We start from the raw sequence: 14,915 nt of genomic DNA, 5'->3' as shown, positions 1-14,915 counted from the left end.
TTTCAAGCTTATATGCAGAATAATTTAATGTGGAAACTGTATTGTGCCCTTAAGCACCTTGTGAGCAGGTCTACCTACTCTTGAAAACTATGTATTTAGGTACAGCTCATATATACTTTAGAAAAACTGATTCCCTGCTGGGGAACTGAGCATCTGGCAACTGTTTCTAATGCATATCTGGCATTTATCACATACTGAAGGTATCTTTAATAATAGCATCACCTTCTCAGTCTGCTTGCTTACAATTCAGCAGCATTTAAATTACAGGAAAAGCAGTAAGATCCCAGTTGCTTCTGAACTCAAAAAAGGGGAAAAAACCAAAACAGAAAACATTTACAACATGCATGACCTGTAATTAGGGGGGCTTAGTTCAAGATGATGTATATTCCACTTGCTTTTCTGGTAATTTAATAATTTAATAGTCAAAAGTTTCTGTGAACCAGTGAGAGTCAAACCACCTGCTTAGATTGCATAAGGAAAAATATGGATCTGGCATTTTATGGCATTGACTGGGGCCACTTTTAACACATGCCAAGATCCCCTCTAGGCGTAGAATCAATCTTATCTTTTCTAAACACATTTTCCTTAAAAGTTTATTAGGTGATACCCATGATATTGCTTTAACTTTCGAGCACAGATAGGCAAATTATTACTGACTTCTAAAATACTTTTTATTCCTCTTGCCTTCCTGCCTGTGAAACTCCATGAGTAGACAAATCCTAGGAGGAAAGTTTAGCCAAGATGTATAAATTAGACTATAATATCATCAAATTAATGAAATTACATAATGTTGTAACAAAGTAGTATTTTCCTTTCCTCTTTTTAGAACAACCACAGTATATTAAATACATTTTTTTTCATTTCAGACACATTTATTATAGCAGTAGCAATTACTTCTCATTGCTGTTACAAAATGTCTATTCATCCTTTTCACTGGAAGAACGAAACAGTACAAATACATCATCACTCTGACTCCATCTGCCTCTTGTTCATATCAGACCTTGCTCTTTACATATTCATTGGTTTTGCTGAGCTACTGTGTGTTCATTAGGTGGAAATAGATATTTTTTTTCCACAAGAACTGCAGTGTTCAGCCATTTTCCCAATTATTTCCATTTTCTCATCTTGAAAAAAGGGAAGATACCTCATAACAGAAAAAGCATGAGTAAAAATAAAAACTTCCTTGGTGCCACATGACAAACAAGAATCTATTCAGTTATCTTTCTTATTTATACCTATTTGTATACATCTTGGGAGTCCTTTTAATTTTGACTATATGGGCTTCGGTCATATTTCTGTTTAATAAACTGGGTATTTCCATAATCATTCTTAGTTCACTTCTCTATCCAAATTATAGCTAGCAAATACAGAACATGGATCTGTATACAAAGGTAATTGCCAGTAATATGAAAAAGTCTACATGTGTCAGAGAAAAAGTCTGCTGTAGGCTGATATTGTGTATAAGATAAAGGCTGGGGAGGGATTGTCCACATAATGCAGAAGACTTTCAGAAGAGCTGAGAAGTAGACCAAAAGGAAAGAAGAACATCATTGGGCATTATGTTTGGATTCTGAACACAGAACTTGTCTGGACTTAGGTAAAATGTGTCATTACTGAGTTTTGCTTTCTGCAGGGGTGATTCCAGTTTTTATCCCACCAGCACTGCTCTGCCTCAGTTCAGCTCAGCTCTGTTCAGTGTGTCTGCAAAGGCAATGCATTTTTTCTGAACAGCCTATTTCTGCAGGGAATGTTTTTTAACTGGCAGAGTGGTTGTTCCCTTCCTCCCTTAGTATTTAGACATTGTCTGGGTGTTATTCCTAAGGCAATTCCCCAGTCAACTGCAAAGCAGCCATGGGATCTATGCCCCATGAGGCCTGAAAGTCACTGAGAAGTGTATTTTGCTGCTGCCTAAAAATGGATATGGTAATGGTGATGCCAATTGTCTAGAAATATCTTGGAGAATAACATTGTTGTTATTTGTAAAGCACTTTTGAGACCTTCCTGTGAAAGGTACTGCTTATGCTTTACTTGAGTGGTTTTGGCTAACTTTCCATCTTTCAGAGAAGCAGTTTATTTTCTTTGTCCAAAGATGGAATCCCTGCACACTATGTATATAAGCACTGAAAAAAACGAAGGGAAGTGAACACATTCTATGGGATTTGACATGGTCCAAGAGTGATTACAAATTTATAATCCACTTGGGGGACTTTGCTGATTACTTAAGCAGCTTGAGTGGTTTATGAACAGCATGCAATTTTATTGTGAATGTCAGATTAATGCTAGATGAATGCTTGAAACTAAATTTATGCTGTCTTAGGTCGATTTACTTAACCTATTGAAATGTTTTTGTACCCTGTTTTATGGTTTACATTACTAACTGTAGTATATGCATTTCCTTCCCTGACAGATTGACAGTATACCTATTAAATTAAATGCTGCAGCTATTTTAAGAGAGGGTGCCCTCTATCAGCGGAAAATGGAACAGGAGCTCAAGAGGTACAAGCACTCCCCTGGATATAGAGTAACTAACCACACTAAAAACAATTAAGTAAACTCCAGGTATACTAAAATAATCGATCTCTTTTAAGGCATTAGAACAGTGAAGTGGACTGAAATGAAAGTCTACATTAAAGTCATTATTTTACTGTAGATGCTATACAGTGTGGCTGAGTTCTGATTTAGCACTCTGAGCAGGGTTCACTTGCGAAGTCCATCAAGGATCACTTGTTAGATTTATTCCAATTCTCCAGAATAAATAAGGACTCAAATACACATCTATTTCTGTGCCCATTAGAAAAGATGCATATGTATTCAGCCTTGTGGTCATCTCCATGCCAAATTGGATGCTTGAAATTGTTTATATGTATATAAAACTTGTTTATATGTATATAAAAATACATGTCTATTTCTATCACAGTAAGATATGGAAGACTAAGAGTGTGATGCTCCACAAGGCAAGATGAGATATGAGCTGAGAATGACAAGACAAGTAGAGACAATGTCCCCACTGACAGCAGCTCAGTTCCATAGCACCCTGAGCAGGCAACAGAACAGAACCAGTGACAGCAGGGCCAGAAATCCACCCTGCAATTGTTGGATGAGTGAGGAGTGACAAGACAGGGCTGAGGTCAAGCCAGGAGGTGAGGTCAGCAAGGCAGGGTAAGCAAGGTACTGGGCCGGGCACAGGGACACCTTAGGCAAGGACAAAGGTTGTGAACATCACCTTAAATATGCTCCCAGGACGAAACTCTACACACACAACAGGACTTTTCAGAGCTCTCCCTCACACAGCTCTTTTCACTCCAGTCTGATCCAATATTGTACTGCAGCAAAGCTGTTTTCCTACACAAGAAACTACAGACTAGGAAGGGGTGGGGAATAAGAGGCTGCAGGTTCTTTTGGTGGACTTAGGGATATAAGGAATCCTGACACAAGGATTCCTGTGACATAAGGAATCCTTATTCAGCAGCATAGGTTTTCAGGTGACATTAACTAGGGAGAGGGTGTCTCCTGAATGGCCACTGCAGATTGTATCCTATAACTAGAATTAGAACACTTTCACAAATAATTTTAACAAATATAAAAATATTTTTAAATTATTTTTTATCATGGCATGTTTATATTATTTCTGTGATATGTATTATATTCTATTATTCTAATCCACCTAACTCACCAGGCTAAGCACTAAATATTGTTAGGATTTTAAGTCCCAGAATGATTGCCCAAGGTTGGATTTGGTCTTTGGATCTAGAAAATTTTGATATGAGGATTTTAGCAGTAAGTTATTATGCATCACTCAGCCTCTGTTATCAGGTATGTATGTATATTGGGTTCTTTTATATCACATAGGATACTGTTCATTCTGCCTGGCAGAATTTTGTTCCACTCAGCAAATGGATAGATTTTCTCTGTAACCTATTTTTTATTAATAAATTTTAATCTTTAGCTGTACTTAGCACACAACAGATACATACATATACATTTACATACACATACACATATACATATACATATACATACACATACACATACACATATACATGCATTGTATTGGGGAGCAGTAGTAAGGGGAAATTCCCTGTATTTTTGTGTCTCTGCTCTGATTCCTGGCTCATTCAGTACTCTAACCTGGGACTTAGATGGGTCTGTCCCAGGGCTCTGCTCTGCTTTTGTCTCTCTGAGCACAGAAAAAATAAGATTGTGGTTTTGCTTAATAGCTCGGTATTTCTATGCTTCACTACAGCAATATTATCTAATTAACAAAATAAAAAACAGGAATAGAATTGAGAATTGCCAAAGAAAAAAGATTTTTCTTTCTACCTCTATGCAAAGTAATCCTCTGAGAAAATGTACATACCTTCAGCCTGATTCTCCTTGCTTCTTAGGAGAATCCATATGTAGATAAAGTTTGCCCTGTCTTGGGGCTTTGTTTTACTAAAAACTCTCAGATCCATGCCCCCATGCACTTTATTCCAGCCTGGCTGTCCCATGCTTTCCACATGGTAGGAACGTCTCTTAGACTGGAGTTAAAATCTATCTGCCAAATGACTTGGTGATGGCTGCTTTTTCCCTCTGCAGAGATCAATCACATTATATCACAACAAACTACTACAAGTGTTTTATGAAGCAAGGCAGGGCTGCAGAGCCAGATCCCTCAAATAGTATACTCTTTGTCATTTCTTGCAGAGTTGAAAATTTACTACAGGGGGCTAAGGACCCATCTGAATTCTTGGAATGGCAAAAACAGATGCGTGGAAAAGATTTGGAAGAGCAGCTAGCTGAAATAGAGTGTAGGAGGCTCCAAGGGAAACTGAGTTATGAAGAGGCAGTTCTAGCCCATCAGAATGTTATTCAAGAAAATAAGAAGAAAGCTGATCTAATGAGAGAAAAGGTAATACATACAACATTAGTCCTATTTTGCTTACACTCAGTAAGTGCAAAATGTACCACGGATGGTATCTACTACAAGAATTTGTGAAGGTTCTGTACATTTTGTTCACTGGAGTCTGCAAACAATGGAAAAATAGTTCTATAACTTCCAGACACACCAACACTCATATATTAAAGTGGTTTTTACAGGTGTTTGGTTTAATTGATAACACTTAGAATGTAAATTGAGTCAAACAGGTTAAAGGCATTCTCCAATGTATTCATGTCATTGTGTATATCTTTTCTGAACACTGACATTCTAAGCACCATTTACAATCAAATCACCAGTATATTACTAATTTCATTATTCTGTTAAAATGAGAGCCACAAATATGAACAAATCACTTAAACTGGTATAATTCAATTTACTTTGTTTTATCTAACATGACTAGATCTCTCTTCAGGGAAAATTCAGGCAGAGAACTCTCTTTCGGATAGATACATGAAAAACTGAATATTTATGCCAAGAAGTTTCCAACTTCCACACAGTTTCCAACTTGGCAAATTACAGTTTACCAAAAATGTTGCTAGATCTTTTAATTTTTTTCCCAAACTCACATTACATTTTTCCTATAAACCACTTTTCCTGTAAAAAGTGATCAACAAATAGCTAATACTATAGATATAAAAGTTTTCATAGTTGCTATAAGAGGCTTTTCTTTACTACCAGCCCAGTTCACTGCCCTGTAGACCAGCCAGTACTTTTTTCTTGGCCACCTCTCACCAAAGTCTCTGCAATGTCCCATCAACTTAAGATGGGACCATAAATGTACAAGATTTTCATGAAGAACATGTTGCAAAATGGAAACTTGCTAAATGAATTCATTCTCTGTCTTTAAAAAAAATATAATTTTTCACCAGTTTTGGCATTGAGTTACTATGTGTGTTTTAGACAGGCTGCAGAAAGAACTTAAAGTGAACCCTGTAATGTACAACTGAGCATAGTGTGATTGCTCACACTCATTTCAAAATTATTTTAATTACTCACTTTCAGAGCACATTTTATTTGTTAACAGAAATGACCCAATATATATAGATGTGGGGATGTGCAATTCACGTTTGCTTTAACCTGACCAGCTCCAGGCAGCTCTCTCTGATTGCCAACAAGGTGCAAGGAGGGCACTTGTTCCATATGGAGATCTCCAGAACTACTGAGCACCAATTCTCCATTCATCAATGGCTGTCATGCTGACTCCCCCTCCTTCTGTAAATCTCCACTCTTAAGTAAAGGAAGGAATCTATTCTGGGTAAATCCTGCTTCCTGTTCATTTCCTATGACATAAAAAGGAAAATGATAGCCAAAGGTGCACTTTATGTTACAGGGATACACTGTAAGCCCAAGAAGATCCTACAGGCACACACCTGTGTATTAGATTAGCACTCTTCCTGGTTTCTCACAACCAGATCCAGACATGGCTTTTTTTGTCTGCTTTCAGAATCATGGGAGGGAATCCTGTAAAATAGTGCAAATGTTATGGAGGGCTGTTTTGGGTAAATAAAACATAGAAGAAGACCCTTAAATCTGTGTCTATATGTTGTCCCCAGCCAATGTGCTTTGCTACTTTTGTGAATGATGTAGTACTTTGAATCCATTTGTCCTTGCACTATTTCAATGATTTGAGGCCCTCAGATCACCAGTTATATGAAATTTTGTTTACCTGTTTTTTGGGGGGATTTAGAAAGCAGATCTGATGCACCAGTATGCAGAGAAACGTCTCCAGGAACAGAAAGAAATGAGAGACCTGGTGGAGCAGGTTGTGGAAGGACACAAGAATGCAAAGCAAGCAAAAATAAAGCTCCAGAAATACAAGCAACAGATAGGTATTTATATATCTATATATCTGGAAAATGAAAGATGATTCCAAATGTCCTCAAATTACTTTATTTTAGTTGTCCAATTACATTTTTTACAGAAAGTAGCAGCAAGTTGAGGGAAAGATCCAGCCTATACACTTGCATGAATGTCTAATATGAATTCCAAGACTAAGCTGGTAGTGGGTTGATCACAAATCCTAATCTACTGGTCATGGGAATTACTCTTTGCTTAAAAGGAAGAAATACAGCATTAATGTTCTGCAACTAGGTTCCCTTCCATCTAAAAGTACATATGTGAATTAATGTACTTCTTGTCAAATCAGGTTGTGAAGCTCAGATTCTTAGGATTTATATAATTGAGAGAGGATTTGCCTATCAACCACTGTGAAAGAATCAGAGCTCAAAGTTATTGTCTTCTCCAGAAAAGACAGTCCAGAGAAGACTGTAGCTAAGAAGTGAAAAGACATCCCCTACAAGGACAGTATGATAAGAGTAATAAGGTTGTATGACAAGGGGTGTAACACCTCCAAGACAGACCAGTCATCAGGATGAAGGAAAACAGTATTACTTATCCCTCATTATTCTTTAAAAAAATTCCTCATTTAATGCATTAGCTAATGAAGTCCAGGCAGGAGACTGTCTCACTGGCATGGCTGTACATAATCCAATGCAACACCACTATTGTTAACATCTGCTGTATAAACCCACTACCTGTAATTGTACATATTTTGGTGAGCAGACCCAGTAGCTCCATACTTGTACCAGTAAGAGCTGAGGTGGGCAGAGGGTATTAGCCACTCTGAAATGGCTTACAGCAAAGCCTACCAGCCTTTTTAATATTGCATAATAACCTTTTATCAAATAATGAAAGAGTATGCACTAATTAGAACAGAAATTACAAAGTGGTAATTCAAAGTGTTTATTTTATGTATGTATACAGTATGCTTGTGTGTTGAATAGAATGATAAGTCGTGGAGGTGGGAAGTACTTGTTTGTTTCTCTAATCATTCCTCCCACCAATGCCAGACTGTTCCCTCAAGTACCTTTAGTATTCAGTATTATTACCATTATTCACAAATGCAAATTAATTTCCCTCCAGATGGACTACTTGCTAAAATATGCAGCCAGCTAACAGAGATTAGTTCTTTTCTTTCAGTTCAGGAAGTTTGCGAAGAGAATCGGGAACTTCTTAGGCAAGCTTTGGAAGAAGAAGAGGAGAAGCTTAGGAAAAGATTTGAACTAATTCAACAAATACGAGCTCTTGAGTCTTTATCAAGCCTCAGGCACAAGTTTGTTGATTTAACTGAGGTAAGCTCAAAAGCAAAAACTACTGTTGTAAGGTAAATGTATTTGTGTATGTTTCACACATTCAGAGGAATTGTGTGCTGTATGCAGATGCATTGCAGTCTGGATGCATTAAGTACAGCAACCCCATGATATGAAGGTTTGATCTGAACTGGAACTTTCACAAAGTTTATGAATTTAGAGGGGCAGTTGATACACTTGAGGAAAAGGACCTTGACAGGCTTGAGGAGTATGCCCAGCTTAGCTTCGTGATGCTCAGCAAGATCAAGTGCAAGGTCCTGCATGTGGATGGAGGCAATCCTCAATACAAATACAGACTGGGGAAGGAATGGATTGGGAGTAGCCCTGCAGAGGACCTGGGTACATTGGTGGGTGAAAATTTGATATGAGCTGCCAATGTGTGCATGAAATCCAGAAAGCTGCATCAGAAGAAGCAAAACAAGCAGGTTTAGGGAGGTGATGCTCCCTCTCTGCTCTGTTGAGACCCCTTATGGGGTATTGCATCCAGTTCTGGGGTCCTCAGCACAAAAAAAACATGGACCTGTTACAGCAGGTCCAGAGGAAGGCCACAAAAATTATCAGAGGACTGGAGCACCTCTTCAGTACATAAAGGAGCTTATAATTAAGATAGTGAAAGATGTTTTACCAAAGCCTGTAGTGATAGGACAAAGGGCAATAGCTTGAAACTGAGAGAGGGCAGATCTAGGCTTGACATAAGGAAGAAAGTTGCACAATGAGGCCAATGAGCCACTGGAACAGGTTGCCCAGAGAGGTGAAAGATGCCCTATCCCTGGTAATATTCAAGGTCAGGTTGGATGGGGCTTTTAGCAGCCTGGTCTAGTGAAAGGTATCCTTGCCCCAGGAAGGGATGTTGAGCTAGATGACCTTTAAAGGTCACTTGCAACTCAAATCATTCTATGATTCTATAAAACAACTTCACAATTCCTTTATACTCAATATTACAATAGCATTCTTAGTGAATTAGCACACACAAGGGTAGCTTGCCCTGTTTTTTTTCCCTTTCTACAAAGCCTTAGTGAAATTAAGTATGTGTCCATAAAATTCTCATAATTTTTCAAGTACCCAGTGCTTTCCTTGATGTCACTTAAATTGCTTGAACACCACTATTATCTAGTGCACAAGTAGAAGATTTCATATTTAAGAACTATTTCACTGTCTTAATTGGATATTGTTGAAATGCAGACATTAAAAATACTCCATCTCTATCATTCTTTGTTTCCTAAACCTTTTTTGGTGTCTGCTTGTCATGCTTAAACACTGCCATTCATGCATATGCCCTATTGCAAAACATTTTCCTTTCATTTCCTGTGAACACAGTCTGATGTCCATTGAATAGTTTAAATTAGAAGCGAGGTATTACAGCACTCGGTGTTTGCAAGTTGACTCTAAGTTGAAATCTGAGAAGGACATAAATGATCATTTCAGTATCCTGTGGTCTACATGGTTTTCTACATATCCATGTTCTCCTTCACTTGTAAGCTTGTACCATTAGATTCTTCATATTTACCAGTAATAATCCCTCTTAAGTACCAATGTTGTAGCAGCAAAGAGCCAGGCCTGATTACTGACCCTGCTCTCCCCACCCACTCTCACCCTCCCTTATTATTTTCTTTCGACTCCCTTGTCTGTCCCCTTGTTTCATGGATCCACTGCTCTGAATAGCCAGGGAATGGTCACTGAAGGACAAGTGCCTGTCTAGACTGCTTCATGGCACTGCAGACCAGAGAGGAGGGTCTGGAATCAGGTGAATTCTTGCAGCCAAACTGACAAGCCAAGCAGCTGCCTATGACAGAGCATCCTTCTCTTTTTTGCTGCTTTGCTTGCTTGTTTTTATCCCATCCCCTTCATGTTCTGTTGTGTGAAAAGCTCAAGAGCAGGAAGGTAACTAATATCCAGTCAACAACTAGCTCAGTATTCAATACAAGGGTTGCTGGGGTTTTTTCCTGCTAAAAAGGGTTGTTTGAAAAAATGAAGGCTCTTTACCTGAATCATTTCTCTCCATTAAAATGACTCTATTGAGTTTTAGTTACATGTTTACCATTACCACTTAATTTCAGACTGAAAAATACCATTTGTAGCAGTTTGTTCTTTTGTATTCCACACCCCTCCTCCTCCATCCTTCCCAAACTTTCTAATTAACTTCTGTGTCACTACTTCTATGGAACAAAGTAGAGCAAGGTCTTTGTGATTAAAATCCTCTTGTTCTACAACTATAGCAAGAGTCAGGTTAGTATCTTGACTTCCTACACCCATAAATTGCATTATAATATGCCAGGGTACAAGATACACACCCAAGATGTGTACCAAAACTATGTTAAGATAGGCAAAGGAATTTTCGGTAGTGTGAAATAGATTAAATTTTACGAAGAAAGCTACACAAAAGCTCAGTATTTATGTAGGCTTATGCAAATTTTCCATCCATACAGTGGATATATAAGTAGATATATAAGTAGACATGGAGGCCAAGAGCATCTGCAAGAACAAGTTTCACAAATCTGGTTAGACATTATTCTTATTGAGAAGTAGATTTTTAAAAGCTTTGATTAAACATTCCCTTCTTAATAATTTAACTTTGGGCATTAAGATCTTAATTTCCTGGGTATGAAACATTTTAGTTTAAAGTTTGTTTCCTGTTTGCATTTAAAAACTGCAAAAACCTTATTAAAACTGAAAGATGAGTCAGCTAGAATTTCTTTGGACAGTAAATACATTAATCTACTAGTGATTAATCTACCGTGTATTTGAATGCTTTTTCAATAAATGTTTCATGAGCCTTGTGTTTTTACACATAAGAAAGATAAACTCTATGCCTTAAAAAAAGCTTGTAAATAAGTTAGGTTAGGGCCAACCCAGTATTTCTTGAAGTCAAAATATATACAGCATGATCTGGAACACAATCAAAAATATTCTGGTTTTACTCTTTTATTCTCCCTTTGGTATTTGCAGTGTTATTTAAATGTTTATTTCGTGTTCTCCAGACTGGTGGCCATGGTTTAATTTGTGAAATGTCAATAGTAGAATTACGTGAACGCCTCGCTCTACTCAGAGAAGCACAGAAGGCAGCAGAGGAAGAGAAGAGAGACCAGATAATTCATGAAAAACAAGCTAAGGAACAACTTCTTCTAGACAAACTGGACCAGATTTCTGTGTTCAGAGCAGAACTTGGACGAGCAGCTGCTTTAAAGTCAGTATAAAACAGCATGTGACATTTAAGGCATTGCAACTTTGTTAATATTGTGCTAACCCCTTGAGGGGAAAAACAACTAGAGAGCAGAATATTGCCCTTTCATAGGGCTTTTGTCAAGGATTACGCTGGGACCAGAATTTCCTTTTTATCCTTGGAAATAATGTGCATAAGATTTAACAAATGTTTTCCATAATTTTGAATCTATGGTTGAAGGCACTCTGTAGGGTTGTGCTCACAGTATTGCACTAGGAGTCAGAGCCAATATATATTAAGAAAGAAATTATGCCTTTCTTATTTTGCTTTTCAGCTTATCAGAACTAATTCGATGCTATTAGAATCATTCTAGCTTGCCACTTAAAGAGGTTTCTCATTTTCATCTAAACCAATACATTGAGGCTAGTTTTCTTCCTTGAACTTAATTTGTTATGTGAAAAGGCAGGCCCTATTTTAAAAGCTAAAAATATTTCAGGAAGATCTTCTGAAAACAATTATAAGTTATAAATTATAGCAGCAGATCAAAGATAAATCTTTGCTTACAGGCTCTCTGATCAAATTTTGTATTCATTATTCATATTTATTATTCATTATCATATTTATAATTCATTGTCAGAAAGGGCCCATAACCATCAGAGATGCTCACAAATGCAGAAGAACAGGTCCTTTTCACAGAGTTTAAACTCTAAGTTAAAGCTATGTACAAATAAAGCTGAGAAAGAAGAAAGCCTGTGTAAAAGTGTAAAATATGGCACACCTCTTGACCTTACACTATTTTAACTTCACTTTGACTATTTACCATTGTTTTCTTGCAATTTGTCTTTCACCTTTTCCCTTCTGTGAGAAGGGAAGCCTTACCCTATTTCTTTTGCAACAGGCTGTTCAGGTTGACATTGTGAAGGGAGATCCAATCAGGCTAAAAACACATCTGCAGATGGATCCTAGAATTCTATTTATTGCAAAGATACCAAAGATGGCTTCTTAGGGTTAAATTCATATTATTGATTTATCATCCAGTTGTAAATCTCAATTACAGAAGGCACTATTGACATACTCATTTAACTAGTTTTCTCTAGTCCCAGCTCTAATTTGGTTTGTTGATGACAGTTAATCTCTAAAGACTGGGGTTTTACTATGTTAGTACTTCAGAAGATAGTTTAATGAATTGAATGAATCAATAACTGCAGCTGCAGTGGATTGACTGCATGGATAAGGTGACTTTCTCTTCTATGGCATATATTGAGAAAAGATTTTAAGACTAAAGAACCTGAAATAGAGTTGGAGCTGGAAACACACTCTCATCACTTAATGTTAACTGTTGTGAAATTCTGTAAGAGCAACTCAATCAAACCACTGCTTTCCACTAGAGATGTGAACTTGGCACAAAGAACTTGTATACTATATAAAACCTGTTTCATAGTAACTCCTTGAAGAATCATTTGTTATCCTGGATGTACAGTCTGTGAACTTTTTGTACAGTACTGTGTTTTTTAAAATAGACTCTTTGGCTTAATTCAGATCTAAAACTGTTCTGATCCTGGGAAAAGCTATTTGACTGAGAAGATAACGTTGGTTCACTTTTTGTCCTGACACTTGAAATGCCAGCCTGGCATGCCAAAGATGGTAGAATCTAAATTAAATTAAACACTTAATTTACAAGCTTCTACTCAGGCTCATGGTAACAAACACGGTAATTTTAATGGAGCTCTGTTTGCTCTTCAAATAAAAAAAAAAAATAAAAATTGCATTATAGATTTTAGAAGACATCTCCTTTCATGGCTCCCAGGCAACCCATGTATGCAACTTGGGAGCATCTACTATCAAAAGGCATCATCAAAGTGTACGTGAAATGTTATTCCTTGGGAATGTATTTAATGCAAAATGGCCTATTTACAAATACTAGACACTTTGATGAAGCTTTGATTTCTCTCTAAACAAACTATAAGCTTTGCATGTTATACCTAATTTACAGATCCTATATCTTGAAATACCTATCAAGTCAGTGTGAGTGATTAATTGCTTGGCCTGTCTTATATGTGGCTCAAGAGATGTAAAAAGTAAATATTTATATTTACAGAATTAATAAGTATAGGGATAGAACAGCAAATCTTACCAAAGGTCCTTATAAGATAGCCATATGCATCAATATAAAATTACATGTTATACCTTAAATAGCATTATGTTGAAGGCTACTGCTAATCAGTTCAAGTATGGCAGCTAAGCTTTGCTGAACAAATGTGCCTTAGTGTTAGCTGGAGTTTAACTGGGTCCCTACCAAGCAGGTTTCTTGCAGTATCATTTACAAACAGACATACATCAACACGAAAGAAGCACATTGAGCAAGCATGTAATGAGCAATGTTGAACAAAATAGGAAATGGAACATGAAAATTACAGAGACATCAGCCTTGAATAGACTGCAAGCTGTGACATCTATCACAGCAGTAGCTTTGTAAGTTTATGCGAAATACTTCAGAATCAATTCAGTATAAAGGCAGGACATCCCATTAACTTCTAGAATTTCACACGGTATGAAAATCAGAACTGGCCTGTGAAGTGGACAAAAATTTGAATTCTCAACTTTCGAACACAAGCCCCAAAAGATTTATGAGTGTTTGAACAGTGCTAATGTACTAAAGTTATGAGCCTGTGTCCCTGAGGTACAACTGCTTTTCATTCCCATAAGGCTACTTCTATTACTGCAAGGAGAATAATGCATTAAGAATCAAAAGCAAAGGCAGAGCCAGACTCTTCTCAGTGGTGACCAATGAGAGGACAAGAGGCACAAACTGAAGGAGGTTCCCTTTCTATACCAAGAAACACTTCTGTCCTGTGAGGATGGCTGGGTGCTGGCGCAGGTTACCCAGAGGAGCTATGGCAGTCTCCACCCTTAGAGATATTTAAAAATCTTCTGGACAAACATGGGATGTCAACTGCATTTTACAATGCCTGTAGTATTATTTTAAGTAGAAAGACGCTTAAATTTTACCCATCACTGATGGAACTGTTCTGTACCTTCTCATAATGAGCCAAAGTCTTTCTGCTGTTGACTGTACAAACAGCTTGCACAGAAAGTGAATACAGAATGAAATCAGTAGTAAAGAAATTGTTGCTGTTTTCTTTTATATTCTTTTTCTGTTGAATCTTTCATTAAACTTGTTTCCTCTTTTGAGTAGTTTACATGTACACTGCACACTACTACAAAGCACGTTCAGGAGTCTCATGTCATCATTTAATACTAAAAGACACTTCCTAAAAAAGGTCACTCAGCCAAATCTAGAGTTTGTTAAACCATTTCAAATACATATGGACTTAAAAAATACTACAAATTTTTTTGAAGCCTTTGGTAGGGAATTTTTCTTTTGATTATGGCAGACTCAAAAGGGACAGAAGACTCTTGTCTAAGACGAGAGGAAAGGAGAGGAGAGAGAGAGGAGAGGAGAGGAGAGGAGAGGAGAGGAGAGGAGAGGAGAGGAGAGGAGAGGAGAGGAGAGGAGAGGAGAGGAGAGGAGAGGAGAAAAATCTTCTGGATCAAAGATTTGATTACATTTTAGGAAAGAGTATGGTTCTTAAAGACTAGTTTTCATTCAGGGTGCTCATTCAACACAAGCAGCTGGTAAATAAATGTAAAAGTAAAATTAAAATTGCTTCTGCATACATTTTTT

The 14,915-nt window shown here is 37.3% G+C and overlaps 1 protein-coding gene across 1 annotated transcript in view; it reads left to right on the top strand.

Annotated features, from left to right (window-relative positions):
- CFAP99 (cilia and flagella associated protein 99) overlaps nucleotides 1-14,915 on the top strand; it is a 46,397-nt gene that overhangs the window by 26,513 nt on the left and 4,969 nt on the right. Inside the window, exons 10-14 of the mRNA XM_030450853.1 lie at nucleotides 2,408-2,496; nucleotides 4,687-4,891; nucleotides 6,609-6,750; nucleotides 7,901-8,052; nucleotides 11,049-11,254. Of these exons, the coding sequence (XP_030306713.1) occupies nucleotides 2,408-2,496; nucleotides 4,687-4,891; nucleotides 6,609-6,750; nucleotides 7,901-8,052; nucleotides 11,049-11,254 (794 nt within the window). The remainder of the gene's footprint in view (nucleotides 1-2,407; nucleotides 2,497-4,686; nucleotides 4,892-6,608; nucleotides 6,751-7,900; nucleotides 8,053-11,048; nucleotides 11,255-14,915) is intronic.

The sequence above is a fragment of the Calypte anna genome, chromosome 4B, assembly GCF_003957555.1.
Source record: "Calypte anna isolate BGI_N300 chromosome 4B, bCalAnn1_v1.p, whole genome shotgun sequence".
Classification (NCBI taxonomy): Eukaryota; Metazoa; Chordata; class Aves; order Apodiformes; family Trochilidae; genus Calypte; species Calypte anna.
The sequence above is the reverse complement of the archived record's forward strand: the minus strand, read 5'-3'. Positions and strand labels throughout refer to the sequence as shown.